The 19,202-nt window shown below is 36.9% G+C and overlaps 1 protein-coding gene across 1 annotated transcript; it reads left to right on the top strand.

Annotated features, from left to right (window-relative positions):
• The first annotated feature begins 786 nt into the window (after positions 1-786).
• Positions 787-17,862, top strand: LOC127934624 (RNA polymerase-associated protein LEO1-like). Its single transcript, XM_052532127.1, has 11 exons — positions 787-880; positions 1,684-2,319; positions 2,973-3,071; positions 3,161-3,255; positions 6,983-7,131; positions 7,218-7,397; positions 7,521-7,655; positions 10,029-10,164; positions 14,166-14,355; positions 15,566-15,663; positions 17,602-17,862. The coding sequence occupies exons 1-11, from the start codon at positions 823-825 to the stop codon at positions 17,710-17,712; spliced, it is 1,887 nt and encodes a 628-aa protein (XP_052388087.1). The 5' UTR covers positions 787-822; the 3' UTR covers positions 17,713-17,862.
• The last annotated feature ends 1,340 nt before the right edge of the window (positions 17,863-19,202 follow it).

Raw genomic sequence — 19,202 nt, 5'->3', positions numbered from 1 at the left:
ACACTCTGGATGAGCTTAAGGCCACTATCGAAGCATCCTGGGCCTCCATGACACTTCAGCAGTGCCACAGGCTGATTGCCTCCATGCCACACCGCATTGAAGCAGTCATTTCTCCAAAAGGATTCCCGACCAAGTATTGAGTGCATAACTGAACATAATTATTTGAAGGTTTACTTTTTTTGTATTAAAACACTTTTCTTTTATTGGTCGGATGAAATATGCTAATTTTTTGAGATATGAATTTCGGGTTTTCATGAGCTGTATGCCAAAATCATGAGTATTAAAACAATAAAAGACTTGAAATATTTCAGTTGGTGTGCAATGAATCTAAAATATATGAAAGTTTAATTTTTATCATTACATTATGGAAAATAATGAACTTTTATCACAATATGCAAATTATTTTAGAAGGACCTGGAAAATAATGAATTTTTATCACAATATGCTAATTTTTTTAGAAGGACCTGTATATATATATATATATATATATATATATATATATATATATATATATATATATATATATATATATATATATATATATATATATATATATATATATATATATATATATATATGTGTGTGTGTGTGTATATAGGTAAAAATTATGTTGAATTAATGAAAATCTCGAGGTGAGATGTTAACATGCAGGAGAACTCTTCTGCTTTGGTATCACAAACGAGCCTTCATGCAAGAGGCTTTGCAGGGCCTTTACTTTATCATTAATATCACCAGAAGGACTTTTATTTTATAAAGTCTTACAGACGCTCTCAGTTTGTCAACCTTCACCCGGATGTTGATGATTATTTACAGGCGGGGAGAATGGCTGACATGGAAGAGCTGTTTGGTAGTGATGGCGATAGCGACAATGAGCAACGAGGTGCTTTAGATTTGCATTTTTGCATTTTTGCATTAATGAATGAAAATGTGTTTCGTGTATGTGTTAATGGTATGTTTCTATGAGCTGAGTTCTCTTTTAGCGATATGTGCAGTTGTGAGAAGATCCGTCTTTCAGCACTACACTCATTTCCCCCCCGTCACATTTTATTAATATGATCAGATTATGCTAATATATTATTAATCACAATTACAAATATTTGATCTCTTTTATTCAAAATTGTAGATACATTTATATAATTTATTTATAATACATGTTGTAGTTGTAAATTTTATTAGGGCACGAAGACATTTTTTTATTTAATACATTATTTTTAAATCCATACGTTTGAATAAGATTTTTTTTTTTTTAACATCAGTAATGTCAGTTATACAACTGTGCAAGTTTTAACACCTGTTCACTGCTTATACTATTTTCAATGTTTTAAACCTATGCAAATCAATCAGTCATATCTCTAATGTTAAACAAATGCAGGAAAAAAATAGTCATATAATTTATTATGTTTGTAAGGAAAATACATACATCAAAAATAAATAGGGTATGATATGATATAGGTTTTATAGGGTTAATTCAAGTTAATACACTATAACTAATTGTGTAATGTATATGATTAATTCCTCATCATGCAGCTCTACTTTATTTGCCATTTGAAATGTTTCCGGACTGTTTTATGGTCTGTGTTTCATGTGTAATGAAGTTAAACTCAAGAATACTTTCAGTTTGGATAAAAGCATAGGATAAAATAAGTTAGTAGATGAATGCATGTGTTGATGTGTTTATTCCAGATTCCGGCTCTGGTTCTGCCTCTGATTCGGAGCATGAGAGACCCCGATCTGCCAGCAACGCCTCTGGCAGCGAGAGTGACCGAGATCATGACGAAGATGAGGATGAAGATGGGGGAAAGCCAAGCAATAAAGAGCTGTTTGGAGATGACAGTGAAGACGAGCACGGAAGCCAGCACAGCGGCAGCCAATCAGAACGATCCGGCAACCAATCAGAACGATCCGGCAACCAATCAGAACGATCCGGCAACCAATCAGATGCGAGTATGCACTCAGACAACGAACACAGTGGTTCAGAGGTGCATCATGAGGAGGACGATGACGACAATGAGAGGGGCCACAGATCAGATGTGGAGAGTCCAGTCTCAGGAGCAGGAAGCCACAGGTCTGACAGAGGAAGTGGAAGTCCAGGGTCAGACGTGGGCAGCCCACGCTCAGAAGCAGGAAGTGGGCATTCAGATCCCGGCACTCCTCATCCCAGCACACCTCATTCAGATGGAGACGGGTCAGGGAAAGAAGTCCATTCCGGAGATGAGAAGTGGGGTGGAAAAAGCGACCAATCAGAGGACGAGGACAAACAGCAGAACTCCGATGAGGAGCGGGATCATTCTGACAATGAAGGGGGGAGACAAAAATCAGGTGAGGTGGATTGGAATGGTCTAATTTGCTGTTATTGAAATCCGTCTGGGTTCGGTGTGTGTCTTTAACACACCCCTTGTCCAAATACCCACCCTTGTGGACTTGACCACTTGGCTTAGTGTATCCCATCATGCATTTTTACAACAATATACGTGTGTCCCAACTACAGGACCAAATACAGGAAATATGTCATAAGTAGTCAGTGCAAAGATTTTAAGTACGGATATTTGGACAAAGGGCTTCTATGCAAGTTTCAGTGCATACACACTAATTTGCCCATGAAATCTGGGTGTGAACATTTTTAGGAACAAATCACTGTTCATCAGTAAGTTTAATGATAAAATTGGTTGTTAATTTATGAAAAATTGCATGCTTTGGGTGGCCCAATAAAATTTTTTACTCTTTAGTCTTTAGAATTTCTTAGAAGAAATTCATGCGTGTAATTATGCGTGGACATTTTTCAGTGAGAAGTTCTCTTGTGCAAAGAAATACGATGAATCTCCACAAACATTAGTGAATGAAACCCAGTGTGTTTGTGGCAGAAATAAAGAACTACCTTCTCGGGTGACATCTGAAAAGTTGATGTCAGATAAAAACAGATCTCTAACTTGTTTATTCGAACAAATCCTTGTGTCTGTGGTCATTTATTTCAGAGTCAATGAAGGGCAGTGACAGCGAGGAGGAATTCACTCGCAAGAAAAAGAAAAGGCTAGCTTCAGACTCCGACTCCGATTCTGACCCTGAAACATCGGGTGAGTGACAGACGCTTGCAATGATGAAACACACTGTCAAACACACATCAGCTCTGTTAAACTCGGTTTGTGTGTGTGTGTGTGTGTAGGTAAGAAGCCTGCAGCAAATGATCTGTTTGGGGAAGCAGATGATATTTCATCAGACAGCGATGCAGAGAAGCCTCCTACACCTGGCCAACCAATGGTGAGACATTTGCACACACAACCTCAGAATTTAAATGTTCTCAATGCTGAGCCGAGCCATGTTTTTTTTCTTTTCTTTTGAAATATGATTAAACTCAGGTTTTCATTATTGCACCATGGGTGTTGAGACACGAAGACTTTATTTTAACATAATCCAGGTTTTTTTTTTTTTGGCACTGTTATGCTTGGTATTATTACTACCAATCTGGACGTGCCAGCAAAAGAGACTGCTACTAAAGAGTCCCCAAACAATTACTTAAGACAATAAGAGTGAAGTAATACATTGCAAACAAAAGGTCAATACAATAGAACAAATATAGAAATGAAATAATGCTTTGTTTTTCTGAAAGGTCTTTTCAGGCAAACAGTAGCCTATGTATACAACAAAAATTAAAGGGGGGGTGAAATGCTATTTCATGCATACTGAGTTTTTTATACTGTTAAAGAGTTGGATTCCCATGCTAAACATGGACAAAGTTTCAAAAATTAAAGTTGTACGTTTGAAGGCGTATTTCTGTTCCAAAAATACTCCTTCCGGTTTGTCACAAGTTTCGGAAAGTTTTTTTCGAGTATGGCTCTGTGTGACGTTAGATGGAGCGGAATTTCCTTATATGGGTCCTGAGGGCACGTCTGCCGGAAGAGCGCACGCTCCCGTAGAGCACAACACTGAGAGCACAACAGATTTCACTGATCAGAGCGAGAGCGTCGCGAAATGTCACAAAAGGAGTGTGTTTTTGGTTGCCAGGGCAAGACAACCCTGCACAGATTACCAAAAGAGAAACAGCATTAAGGGACCAGTGGATGGAGTTTATTTTTACAGAGGATCAACGGAGTTGTGCAAGTGTTTGTGTTTGTTCCCTGCATTTCGAAGATGCTTGTTTTACAAACAATGCCCAGTTTGACGACGTATTTGCACATCGTTTATTTCTTAAGGATAATGCAGTCGCAACGAAAAAGGGTCACGATCGTGTGTTGGAACCGCAGGCGGTGAGTAAAACTGCTTCAAATATCTCTGTGTTGTTAACTTAGCTATCGGCGCGTAAGCACATCAAGTAAACAACATGCGATGTTGTCTTAACTGCACTTTCCACATGTACAGCTAAAAAAAAAAAAAAAAAAGACGACAAAGTGGAACTTAATCATTTTCCAAATCCGCTAAGCAAATATATATACAGTTTCAGTACATACCACATAGAGACGCTGTTGTTGCTGCTGCTCTTGTTAAATTTCAGCTTCTGGATCTGATTCTGGATCATAAATATACGGTTAATCTGACTGTTAGCCATGGTTTGTTTTGGTTGGTTTTGTCCTCACGTAATGTCACAGCTTCCAAACGCTATCAAAGCAAAAGCCAACTGGCGCTAGTGATTCTTTAGCTCCGCCCACACGTCACGCCTCCAGGCGCTCGTGTTTTTCCGGGAAAAATCGGTACAGACTATCTTTCTCTTATGAATATAATAAAACTAAAGACTTTTTGGAGTTATGAAGGATGCAGTACTACTCTATAGGTACTCAAGATTAACAGGATATTGAGTGAAAACGAGCATTTCACCCCCCTTTAAAGAAGTAATAAAGAACACTGCACTTAGTCTTCACTGTATAAATTAAATAAAGATTCACCTTATTAAAGCTACAAAAGTTATTCAGTCTTTGTTTAATTAACTTTAAAGCCACAAACAGCAGCAGGAGCATATTAGACTGCTGTTATTTAACTTAATGCATGTATCCAATATGCTGAAACACATCCAATTTAATGTTAACCGTTTATGTTCAGGAATATTTGCCAGGACGGGCATATTTTGTGTATATTTGGCTGTTTAGGCACGTGACTGTGTACTTGCTTGTTTGTGTTCCACTCTATTTAGGAGTGTGCACAGAGAGCTGCCTGGGGAACGTGTCTCTTTCGTGATTTAATGCTTGTTTTAGTAGCTGTTTATTATCAAATGTCCTGCAGTTGACTGCATTTTACCAAGACACTCACAGATTTATCTGATTTGAAGATTAAGTTTGGGCTTTCAGGGAGGAATGAAAGTATGCCACTTTGAAGGACAGGAAGGTGTGCGACACTGAATGTGGCACAATAATTGCTTTACCTCTTATTTTCATAATTGTTGAAGGTCAAATTCAGAACCGAAAATAACATTTGATTAATCAAACAGCCCTAATATCCATCTTCTAATATTAGGTTTTTCGAGTCTTTTGTGCTTAACATTTTGTGATAATTGTTTCAAATAATATTCTCTGTTGTTTTGCATTTTTAAACATAATTTACAATAAAGCATTAAAAAAATATATATTTCCAGCTCAAATATTTATATGTTTATGTATATGCCATAACTGTGATACAGGATTACTTCTACCATTAAAAGATTTTTGTCATATTGCTCACTCTTGATATTAAGATGCTCTCCAAGATCGGTTGGCTTATAAAAGGGCGTTATAAAATTGAATGTATTATATTCTACACTACTTCTTCATGGATGCAAACTTTTAGCTGTTTTTAGTCCAAAATAATATTCGAAATGATCTTACCGGTCTGTGAGAAGTCATAGGTAATGATATGAGAATCAAATAAACAAAACAAAGCTTTGTGCTTGAAGCGCAGCTTCACATTTTTCATTGTCTGGAGGAGCTTGGTTTATAGTAAATGCTGCTCCACACAAACTTTATCTCTTCATTAGTTTGTGTCACTTACAATTGCCTTTGAAAATGCAACTAAGCATTATATAATAATAATAAAATTATTATTGTTTTTTTTATTGTGGATTATTACTTTAGTAAACTATATTTATATATATTTAGGGCGATTTTCATGCGCATCTCATCAGTAAAGACGCTCCTGTAATTAGAAGTATATCCCCAGCACGTGCGTTCAGATTATGGTTTCCAGGTTTTCACAACAAATACTGACGAGTTGCTTCTCGAAACTAGTCCAAAATCGCGTTTCCAGGAGGTTCCCCGATAAAAAAAATTGCTTTCCGGGGTTAAAATGTACGTTTTATGGCATGGTTGCCTTGGTAAAATTCACATTTTAGGGTCTAAATATCACGTTATTGGTATTTTCGCTTCGACCCGCGGACATGAAAAACAACCACAGACTTGGCAACATTGGTTGGTATTTAATACACAGAGCCGTAATTCACTGACAATCTACACAAAATCGATTTTAAAATCGCAGTCGATTCTTTGTCGATTTTGAAAGCGATTTTGTGTTAGTTGTCGGTAGTCTACGGCTTTGTGCAGTTACTGCCGCTCCACCTGAACCAGTGTTGCCAAGTCTGCGGTAGTTTTTCATGTCCGCGGTTCGAAGCAACCCCAATACCAATAACGTGATATTTAGCCCCTAAAATTAGAATTTTTTACAAGACAACCATGCCAAAAAAAACCCGTATATTTTAACCCTGGGAAGCAATTTTTTTTAATCTGGGAACATCCTGGAATTGCGACTAGTTTTGAGAAGCAACAGGGCAGGATTTGTTGTGTAAACCTGGCAACCCTGGTGGAGATAATACTTCTAATTACAGGAGCGTCTTTACTGATGAGATGTGCATGAAAATCACATTCGATTTTTTGCACAGCCCTAATTTATATATATATATATATATAATATATATATGAGGTTGCTTGCCCCCCTGTTTCTGTCTCCCAAAACTGACCTAATTTTGATTTCTAAGAATTAGAATGACAATTTTAACCCTTTCTAACACCTGACTGATCTGAACAAACAGGATGCTGAGGACGGTCTGGAGGGAGATCAGCCCGAAGAGGAGCCGGTTCCAGAGACGAGGATTGAGGTGGAGATTCCTAAAGTCAGCACAGATCTGGGCAGTGAGCTCTACTTCGTCAAATTACCCAACTTTCTCAGTGTGGAGCCCAGGTGTGTGAATGTGTCCTGGAGAACTGAAGGAGTTGTTTAATGCTCCATCTAAACTGTCTGTCTCCTTGCCTGCTGTCTCTTCACAGGCCGTTTGACCCTCAGTACTACGAGGATGAGTTTGAGGATGAGGAGATGTTGGATGAGGAAGGACGGACCCGTTTAAAGCTGAAGGTGGAAAACACCATCAGGTGGCGCACTCGGCGCGATGAGGAAGGCAGTGAAATCAAGGAGAGCAACGCTCGAATCGTTAAATGGTCAGATGGCAGGTGAGGATATACAGGCAGATTTAAGTGTTGAATAATCGCTCCGAATAATTTCAGGTGCTGTGTAATGTTCTTGTGGGATAATTATGCAAAGATCTGGAAATCAGCATTGCTCTCGTTCTGCAGCATGTCTCTGCACCTGGGGAATGAAGTGTTTGACGTGTATAAAGCTCCACTGCAGGGTGACCACAACCACCTGTTCATCCGCCAGGGCACAGGACTGCAGGGGCAGGCTGTGTTCAAGACCAAACTCACCTTCAGGTGTGTCTCTCACACACACACACACACACACACACACACACACACACACACACATTTCATTTAGTTATATAAACTGTGACATTGCATAGACTTCTATGGTTTTTATGTGCAGCTATTTATACATACCTAACCCTAACACAAGAGAGTCTGCATTTAAATATATATATATATATATATATATATATATATATATATATATATATATATATATATATTCTGTTAAAGCATTGAATAGTAGTGATATTCCAGTGGTTGAACGCAAGGTGGCACTATGGGGCAAATTTTACTAAGCAATTGCCTGCAAAAATAATGCAAGGCATCTTGATTCTGAATTATTATATATATTGCTCAACTACTGATTTCTGCTAATCAATTTCTTATTTAAAAAATACTCTCGTTACTTTACTACTCGTGATTCATTCTACTGTGAATGAAAAGACATTAAATAGTTCTTATCAATAAACGCTTATTAATTCATAGCCAAATGCAGGAATTATGTAAATTATCAAAACTTTATATTTACGACATTACATATTTAAATGTTCATGTAACAGCCAGTATCTGTATCTGTAACAACCACAAAATTATTTGTATCTCCATTCGGATAAAACCAGGTGGAACGTCGTACAATTACTTGATAAAACCGTTATGAGTAACCCCCCCCCCCAGTTATTATCACTGAACAAGTATGCCGTATTTAACTAAAATAATTGTTAATTTCTAAAAAAATATCTATCGTGCAAGCAGAGAGATCATTTGAACACAAATGAATTAATTCAATGTGCACATTTTCATTACGCAGAAATCTTTAAGCAAATCTTTTTTTTTTTTTTTTTTTTTTTTACTTCACTAAACAAATGTGCATGTGCCATGCAAACGAGCAAAATATAAAGATGCAAACATTTAAGCCAAGTAGGAAATGTATCCGTATCTGAGTTGATTATTAGCCTACACTTGAGAGAGAGTACTGGTTTGGTTTTTGAGAAACTGATGGATGATTAATTGACGATCAATTAATTGTCGATAAGAGATTGATTGATTGAAGATTGATTAAAGCTATCGATGGTCGATTAAACAATTTCATTTTGGGGTGTGTGTGGCTCATGCGCAAAACACGTGGAAGCTACTGTGAGGATCTTTTTGTGAAAATTATTCACTAATGTAGAAATTATGGTTTAATGTGATCCCAATTTAAAAGTATATAAAAATAGATACAATAAAGAGTACTGCAACATGGAAAGCAATGGAAATTTAGTAATGAAGTCGTGGTTAATTATAACTCTCATAAAGGATTGTTTTATATTGGGCACTGCACTTTGACAGGGCTGTGGGACACGAGCAGGACAGAACGAACCCATCTCTTCTCATAAAGGGAACATATTAATAAGTCATGGGGGCGAATTCTTAATTCGTGGCCATGAAATCTTTCATTTCACCCGCATGTCATGTCGGTCTCTGTAAAAATAAACTTGACGTGCCTTGACTAATGGGAACAAACTTTGCTGATATCGAATGTGACAAGGGATAAAAGACTGAAACTCTTGATATTTCTATAAACTTAATTAAGTTAATGCTATGTGTTGTTTTGGCAAGTAAAATATGGTCTATGTTTTTTGTTGTTGTTGTTTTTTTACACAAAAGTAAGAGATTCAAAGCCATGAATTAAAAGTGAATGGCAAGAAAGTAAACCTGTGAAATTAGACGGTAAGACGTGAGGATTTGGGAAAAGAAACCACAAATATATTCCATTTCACTGACCACACGACACACCCCCCACGAGAATGAAATGCCAAACCTGACAAAACTTGAAATAAATAAATGTATAAATGCATATACAAAAATGTAATTATGGAAAAATAAATAAAGGAATATACAAAGTAAAAAACATAAATAAAAATAACAGAAATAAATAATTATTTATACTTTTATTTCGTTTATGTATATATTGGTACTTTTATTTATTTGCACATTTAGGTATTTATTTTATATTTATCTATTTCCACATTTATTCCACTGCATCCAGATCCTCAATTTACATTTTGGTTTAGCTCTGGATTATTTTGTTAAATCAGCAGTTGATGTTGAACAGCCTCTAATCCACCTGCAGGGGTCTCTCAGGATTGTTAAATAACATTGACATGAATGCTTTGACATGCTTTGAGTTTTTAGCAAGATTTTAGGCTTAAATTTGTGTATGTATAAGGGAAAGTGCATTTCCAATATTGAAAAAATTTTCTAATATTTTTGAAGTGTGACAGATTTTTTGAAGTATACCTGTTCCATACAGTTTCTCTGTTAATGTGCATTTGCAATAATTCTAAAATGTTGTTCAGGGTGGTTTTATATTATTATTATATGTGTGTGCCTTTGCAGACCTCACTCCACAGACAGCGCCACACACAGGAAGATGACCCTCTCTCTCGCTGACCGCTGCTCAAAGACACAGAAGATCCGAATTCTGCCCATGGCCGGCAGAGACCCAGAATCCCAGAGAAATGAGATGATAAAGGTAAAACTAGTGCACTATTTCACTCAGCAAAGAGATCTGAGTTCAGCCCCAGACTGAAGGAAAGTTCAGCAGGATTCAGATCAATGCAGAAATGCATTGTGTTTTCAGAGGGAGGTTATATCAGAACTTAAATCCTCTTATTCCTGAAAACCTGGAAACTAGGTCATAAAGCTGTCCTGCTAGGGAGTTTAACCAAAATCTTTTGGAACTTAAAGGACAACATTACACATAATGACTAAGCTTTTGCAATTTCATTTTACAATATCTCATCATAAAAATCTGATAAGCTATTGAAGTGGTTCCCAAACTGTTGTGCGCAGACTGTCAGCCAGGGATGTGCGAGAGAATGATTTTGATGATCTGTTTGGAAACATACAGGTCCATCCATCTCATTAAAAAAGGATAGTAAGCAATATTAGTTTTTTATTTACCGTATTTTTCGGACTATAAGTCGCACCTGAGTATAAGTCGCATCAGTCCAAAAATACGTCATGATGAGGAAAAAAACATATATAAGTCGCACTGGACTATAAGTCGCATTTATTCAAGTAGGGCATTATGCCGTGTTCACACCAAACGTCGATAGAGCGTCAAATTCGCGTCTAAGGCGTCTAGTTTGCCGCTTGAACATTTTGAATGCATTCGCGCGTCTATAGCGAAATAGACAGCAAAAAAAAGCAAAGCAAAAGCATAAAGCAAAAGTTTGAAGCGAAATTGGCGCGCGTCTGAGGCGAAATCCGCTTCTTGTGGGAGGGGCAAGTGCTAGCGGTTGTCAGTTTGCAAGATGGCTGATGTTGATCGAGCAATTGGGTCTTTTCCACTTTTTCCTGCACACGTGCTCTGAATAAACGCATTATCCTGCTAGCGAAAAGTAGCTGTAGGCTATATTAGGGGGAAAATAGTTGTAAAAAAACAGTGGGAAGGCCGCGGGTCGATAAACGTGTACGTGACTCAAAAGTTAAATGTCTATTACAACATACTCTTCCAAGTGAGGTCCTTTTTATTCCTGAAATATGAACTTGTGTCTGATACTTGTGTCATAAAGCTCCGGTTGACTGCTCACTGACAACATCAGTCGTTCCTCCATGTTGAATAAGTGACTCCTGAGCAGGCTCCTGATTGGTTAACGTGGCGCGAATTGCGCCAAAGTTAAAATTTTTCAACTCAGGCGGCAGCCGCGATTCCGCGTCAAACACATAAATGCACAAAAGCACAATTCGCACGTAACATGCCTATCATGCCAGACGCTCAATTCGCGTCATTCGCGCGAACTAGACGCGTGAATAAGGCAAATTCCCGTCTTCCGCGCCACGCCAAATGCCTCATTCGCGCCGCGAGACCTCCAGACGCCAGGACCAGCCAAACTATGAAAAAAAGAGTGACTTATAGTCATATACAGTCAGGGCTTGACATGCTGGATTTCAGAAGTCAGACACTCTCACTTTGGTGGGTTAAATTTGAAATACAGTAACATCTTGACATTAATGCTCGTCTTGGACAAGTGGATTTTTTTGAAGGGGCAGATGAAAGAGAATTTTGCTTGACTGACCGGACAACTCATCTGATTAAAACATCTAATTAGGGAAGCACCGAAGTTTCAGTGAGAAAGATTCTGATTTTATTACTATGGTGTAAACGGCAATTGATTTATAGATAATGATATGATTATAATGAGTATAGATATTGACAGTAAAAAGAAATCAAAACAAAAAAAGAACACAGCTGCTCAGAGAAGAAACATACAAAATATAGTTTTTATATTTATAACACATTGCTCCGTTATGCAAGCAACGTGACATGACCAAGAGAGTGCAGGCATCGATTCTATAAAAGAGTTCAAACGAGTAGTTAATATTAAGTGACTTACATTTTAGTGCAATATTGTCAATGTTGACTTTTTTTGCTTGATTTGGCTAAGGGATATGGTTCCAAACAAAGATCACAGTAGAACAGTATCACATCTCTGAGCCGTACACAGCGGTGTTTCCTTACTGAAGGATTCAGTGTTTTTTTAATTAATTATATGAGCCAATAAGTCAGTGGAACATTCGTAAAGACAGTCACTTGCTTCATTCTTGAATGAATCAGCTGTCTGAATCGTTTGAACGATTCACTCGTTAAGACACTCATTGAATCACTTGCTGCAACCTATTGGTGGTTAACTTTCATATTTAAAAGTAGCTTATCTTTGCATTTTTTCAAATTTTTTATATTTGCTTATAAAAAAAAACTGGTTTAAAACACCAAGCTCATAACATTATTTATGCTGTAATTTTGCAGTGCAAAATGGACTCATGCTACAGTTTAGCTTGATTAAACTGTGTAAAAACCAAAAAAACTTTAGCTGCTTCCGTTTCTTCTGCAGTGGAAAGTTCGGTTTTGTTCATAGTGTTTCATTAGATTGGTAACAGCCCTATAGTGTCTTATTATATTAAAGGGATAGTTCACCCAAAAATGAAAATTTTATGTTTATCTGCTTACCCCCAGGGAATCCAAGATGACTTTGGTGAATTTGTTTCTTCAGTAGAACACAAACTGGTATTTTTAACTCCGTTAAAACGTTGTAGTCTGTCAGTCATATAATGGAAGTGAATGGGAATCACGGCTTTGAGAGCCAAAAAAACATACACAAACAAAACCAAATTAAACCTTGCGACTCATGATGATACGTTGATGTGAAAATACACAAAATATAACATTATTTATATATTTTTTTTACCTTTTGATTTTCATCACAATGTCTGAACTGTCCTGAGCATGTTCTTCAGCCTGGGTGTGACGCGTATTCTTCTTCTTGCTTTATGGAGGATCGCATGCTTATAAGTGCATTACCGCCACCTATCTCTCAAATGAAACATTGACACTACTAACTGAGATTGTAGAGAGTGTCAATGTCACGTTTCCTTGGCTTACACACACACACAAACTCACACACACTCACACACACTGGCAGCAGTGGGTTATACGTGTATGATTTGATTTTGTCCAACACCTAAAGTGGAGTACTGTAAATGTTTTTATCGATTTCCTTTCTCTCATTTATCTCCCTCTGACCAGAAGTCTAATGTCCAAAGAGCCAGCTTTCATATCAGATGGACAACAATAAGTCAGCCCTAAAGATCCAGACACCATTAGACAGCCTCGCTGGAGTTAATGTGGTGACAGTGTTCTGGATAATTTCTCTCGTAAATGAAGAGCTATAAAAGTATTTCACAAGTTTTATTGAAAGTGGTTTACACAGATAATAATCACACATAAATAGGGTTTATGTCGTCTGAAACCGGTTTTATGACTTAGCTGGGCCTGAATTTACACGGTGTATATACACTACTAAACAAATGTTGGTGTCAGTTTATAATTATTGTATTCAACAAGAACACATTTAACAGAGCAAAAGGTACAGTGTAAATAGGGATGCGCGATAAATATTGTCCGATAATTAATGCGCATCTCGTCAGTAAAGCCGATTCTCTAATCAGCGGTAAATTCCATCAGGTGTATAATTTCACATAGACCAGCTGTTACTACACAGAGCCGTTGTTAACTGAAAAGCTGCGCAAATCCACTTTCATTATTAGCGTTGATTTTCGCAGCTGGTCAGTCAATATTTATCGTGCACCCCTAAGTGTAAACTGATTTTGTTACACACAGTTTCTATTTTGAATAAATGTTCATTTTAACTTTATATTTCAATGTATTACAGTTTTTTTGCAAAATATATTAAGCCGCACAACTGTCTTGAGTGACAAATCAGCATATAATGTTTTCTGAAAGGATCATTTGACATTAAAGAATGGAGTAATGATGCTGAAAATTCTGCTTTATCCTTCCCAGGAAAACATTTTGCTTTAAAATAAATAAATTTAAATCCTTTTTCATCAGTCAGATAAAATGCATTTTTTTTTTTCTCCACATTGCCTGATAAACTAGGATGTGGATGTGTTCATTCGGTGTAATCCTGCAGTGACATCAGATGTTTTTTTGTGTGTGTGTTTGTGCAGAAAGAAGAGGAGCGGTTACGTGCATCTATCCGTCGTGAATCTCAGCAGAGGCGCATGAGAGAGAAACAGCATCAGCGAGGTCTGAATGCCGGGTACCTGGAGCCAGATCGCTATGATGAGGATGAGGAGGGTGAAGAATCCATCAGCCTGGCCGCCATCAAGAGCAAATATAAGGGAGGAGGTCTGAGGGGTAGGTGACATAAAAAGCACATGTACTCCTGTGGTGTTATGAATACATTGCCCCAAAGTATTAAGATTCCATGTGTAGAAGATCAATGCAAAGACCACTGTACAAATCCCACTTAGCATACCTTTTTCAAATTTGAAATAAAATTGTATGTACATGAAATAAACCCAGCTGACCATATTTCTTTTTATTATGGTTAAGTTCTGTGTATCATCTTTAATGACACACTTGAAGTGTACCACATTCAAGCAGCGCTAAAAGATAACCTTGTTCAACTCGCTCTTAATATAAACCGTTCATTTCAGTTTTAATGTTTCACTTGTTCTTTCAACATCCCTTCTGATGTCCGTTCAGGTGCTAGAGCATTCCATCATGTCAATTAAATGGCGGCAAAATGATGGTTTTTGTTTGAATTTTGATTACAATTTTGACTTTGTTTCACATCAAAAGTTACATAGCACAAAGCGTATTGCGATTATTGGACTGTAGGCATAATACAAATGTTTAGTGAAGTTTTATTGAATTGTCATAGACGATTAAAATAGAGAAATGGATATTGTCAACCCAGCCTAAACCGTGTCTAAACAGCTAACAAAATAGAAACTGACACAGTCAAAATATAAAAATTTTAAGTTGCAGATATTTGTGCATCACTAATAGTTTCCGTACGTATCCATGCAGACACATGGTACCCCTAAACGTTTTTTTCTTCTTTTTTTTTTTGAGGAACACCCGTTACACAAACATGAAATCAAATCCAGTTGCATCTGCACCGATAGCTGTAGTGTGAAAATGGAAGTAGGTCAGTTGAAATGGCCTCTGTGGAGGGGAGCTTTGTCTGTCGTCTATATTGTATTCCCTCGCTCCCCGTGGGTCAGTGTTTCTGCACAACAGATTCTTTGAGTTAGTTTGAGACCTGCTGCGATCAGCTAGAACATTGTGCACTGCAACAACAAGCTTGTGTTCCCAAAACAGCGTGTCTCACGCGCACGCTTTCTCACTGACAGTAACAGTACAGCCGTTAGCCGATTACCTGTCGGCTCCTTAATACTGCATTATGTCGGAGTCCGACTGAGATTTGGATTAGTTTGTTCAGTTTGATTTGTTTGTGCCAATAGGAGGTATTTACTGAAAGAACATCTCTCTGGAATGCTTGAAAAGCAGTCTTGAATTCTGAGCTGTGCTTAATTGCTTTTGTTTGTTTGTGGGTCAGAGGAGCGAGCCAGGATCTATTCTTCAGACAGCGATGAAGGTTCTGATGAAGACAAGGCCCAGCGGTTGATGAAGGCCAAGAGACTGGACAGTGATGAGGTGAAAATTTCAGCCCAAATGGACAGTTTATTGACAGATAAAAAGCTTCAGAAATGGAATGGTTATAACGTCACAATCATGAGCACAACAGTGACTGCCCAGTTTTTCAGCAGTTTAGGTTACAGATGTATATTTCCCATTCATTTTTATCAGTTAAAGCAATCTGAGCCTTGAACCAAACTAAACTGCTTTAAATTGCATGTTGTTCCAAACCCATAAGACTTCAGTTCATCTTCAAAACACAAATTAAGATATATTTTGTATTCTTTCATCATTTTTGTCCATCCATTAAAGTCCACACAACCAAAAATTTTAAAAGGTCATTATAACAGTAAACTACCATTCTTCTATGATGTATGAATTTCAGTGGTATTTGAATTTCTGTTTGATCAGTATATACAGTGGGGATCGAAAGTTTGGGCACCTTTGCAGAATCTGTGAAAATGCGAGTAATTTTCAAAAAATAAGAGAGATCATACTAAATGCATGTTATATTTTATTTAGTACTGTCCTGAGTAAGATATTGTACATAAAAGATATTAACATTTAGTCCACAAGACAAAAAAAAATGCTGAAATTATTAAAATAACCCCACTCAAAAGTTTGGGAACCCTTGGTTCTTAGTACTGTGTGTTGATCTTGTTTCCTTCTGAAGCATCAGTGAATGTTTGAATCTTTTTAAATAGTTGTGTTTGAGTCCCTCAAATGTCCTCAGTCTGAAAAGATGTATCTCAAAATCATAAAGTCACTGTTTGAAAGGGTTCAAATATGCAAAGATGCTGGAAAACTGAATAATCTACAGGACCTTAAAGATTTTTCTGAAGAACGCTGCTCAGTTTAACTGTTCAGAACAAACAAGGGACTCAGGCACAATCATCACAAAACAGAAAGACAGTCGAGGATCATCAGGTAACAGAATACAGTACTAAGAACCAAGGGTTCCCAAACTTTTGAGTGGGGTTATTTTAATAATTTCAGCTATTTTTTTTGTCTTGCAAACTAAATGTTAATATCTTTTATGTACAATATCTTACTCAGGACAGTACTAAATAAAAAATAACATGCATTTAGTATGATCTCTCTTATTTTTTGAAAATTACTCATATTTTCACAGATTCTGCAAGGGGTGCCCAAACTTTTGAGCCCCAACTGTATATGTGATTAAAAGCCTAAACTAAAATTCATCATGTTTCTCCAGAAGAATTTATGGCCTTTTTTTTATGAGTTTGAGTCTGTATAAACTTTGAAGCTTGATAGGTTTGGTTTCACTTGGATAGCCAAACGATGAACAAAAGTCTTGTGGGTTTTGACTGATATGAGGGTGGATAAACCAGTTTTGGTTGAACTAAAGTATACTTTGAAGATTAATCACATTTCTGTTTTAATATTTTTATTTTAGTAACAGCAACTTTGTTCGGATTGATACATTTTGCTTAAGGATTGTACATAGTAAAGTATTTTCTAAAATGTATTTGTTCTTCTTAAATGTTAATAGACTAGCTAATTATAACAGAGGTAATTTACATATAGAATTCTTAAAGATACAGTAGCAAAAACAGTTTAATTCTAATGCTCTGAGAGGCGAGAAAGGTCAAGAAAAGATAAATGCTGAATGATTTTGGTATAAAGGCACACAGAGACCGAAATATTAGGTTTTTTTTTTCGTATTCACCATCCTTTATTATCAAAATGCATGCTACAAATGTGGAAAAAAATCTAACCTGATCCGAATTATTATTTTCTTTGACGTATGAAAGTTTCTGAGGCTGTGTGTAAACGTGATTGACACAATGGGAGTTCGTATTTATTTTTTAACGTACAAAAACTCCGGATGAAAATTTTGGACTCAATGTGCAAAGACCTTAAGACAACTTAACATAAATGGACTTTAGAGGGTTAAAATTAAGTTTGGAAATTAATATTTAACCTTTCTTTCAGGAGGGAGAGAACTCCGGAAAGCGGAAGGCAGAGGAAGATGAGGAATCCGCTGCCAAGAAACCCAAAAAATATGTCATCAGTGATGAAGAAGAAGAGGAGGAAGATGAGTGAATTTTTTTTTTAATAATTTTGTGATTGGTTAATCACAATAAACTAGGTGGTTAATCCAGAAAAACAAGTCCGCAGTTATTTGTTTGTATATTTTATAAAGACTGAAGATGTTCATCATTACAACGCACCAATAAACAGCAATAACCTTGATGTGGCCTGGTTTATTAACTGAAAGATTGTTCATTAATAATAAATTCACTTATAGGTCTATATAATGTGTGCATGTGTATGTATATGTGTATAAATTACATTTAAAATCTAAGAACGTTCTGGAAATACAAGATAACTACCTAGGGTAGGGTTAGGTTTCGGGGTAGGTTCAGGGTTAGTACCTAGTTATTACATAGTTATTGTGATTATTATAATAAGTACATAGTATGTACACAAGGAACAGGACTGTAAAATAAAGTGCTAACCGTACTTTTTATTTACGTCATTTGTAAAATGATCAATCTAATTATAACCTGTAATTTATGAAGGTGGTGGGTGAGAGGACATCCATCACAGGTGCAGTTTTATTATTGAAATGGAGAGTGTCTGTTTGTGTTGGTGTGAATTTTCTCAGCTGTGCCTGCTGAATCTTCCGGCGAGAGAGATTGAAAGGTGGTTTATGTACAGATTTCGCCCCGTGGCCTCAGAATGACGCACGCATACACACACTTGTACTTCCTGGAAGGTAATACAGGCTTACTCTGCGTTAGTTCTCTTTTATTACTGCAGAGTTTCAGATCTGTCAGGTCACCTCTACAGTGCAGCTGCATTTAACCAGCTTGCTGTGTTTGGCTTTCTTTTGGTGGTGTTTGACAGTATCAGCATTATTATTTCTCATATTTAGCATAACTGAACGTACGGTATCAGAATTCAGACACACACACCTTAACAATGTGCTTACAGAATGTAAAATCTGTCAAGAACGTTAGGGTTGCGTTTTGTTTTGTTTGGTTTTAGTTTTGTGGGGTCTTGAAAATGGACTTTAAAATAGACTTAATTTTCCTTATGTAAAAATATTTTAATACATGAAACCCTTTAAGGGCTCATATGATGCAATTTAACGTTTTCAGTGTTACAAGCTCTTGGTGCATTAAGAAGATCTGTAAAGTTGCAAAGACTAAAGTCTCAAATCCAAAGAGATATTCTTTATAAAAGTGAAGAGTCATCCACTCCTACCTATAACGGCTTGTTCTAACACGCCCCCAACATGTCCACGTCATAATGTGCCCCAGTAACCTACAAAGCGTCTGTTTCTATAAAGTTTGACAATTCCAACTTTGCAGGACAGTCTGGCGCTTCTGACTCACAGCCTGTAAGTACGTTTTTTTGTTTTAAATAATTTGCCAGTGATGATTCAAACATGAGTTTTGAGCAGTGTAGAATAATGGTTTTTGTTTGACGTTTCTCAAATCACAAATGCTGACATGGTTTTATGTTTACGCAGCACGATATGATACGCAACGTGTAAAAAGACAGTACAAGTCATTATAATCAGTAAA

The sequence above is a fragment of the Carassius gibelio genome, chromosome A18, assembly GCF_023724105.1.
Source record: "Carassius gibelio isolate Cgi1373 ecotype wild population from Czech Republic chromosome A18, carGib1.2-hapl.c, whole genome shotgun sequence".
NCBI lineage: Eukaryota > Metazoa > Chordata > Actinopteri > Cypriniformes > Cyprinidae > Carassius > Carassius gibelio.
This window is presented reverse-complemented; position numbering and strand designations above follow the sequence as displayed.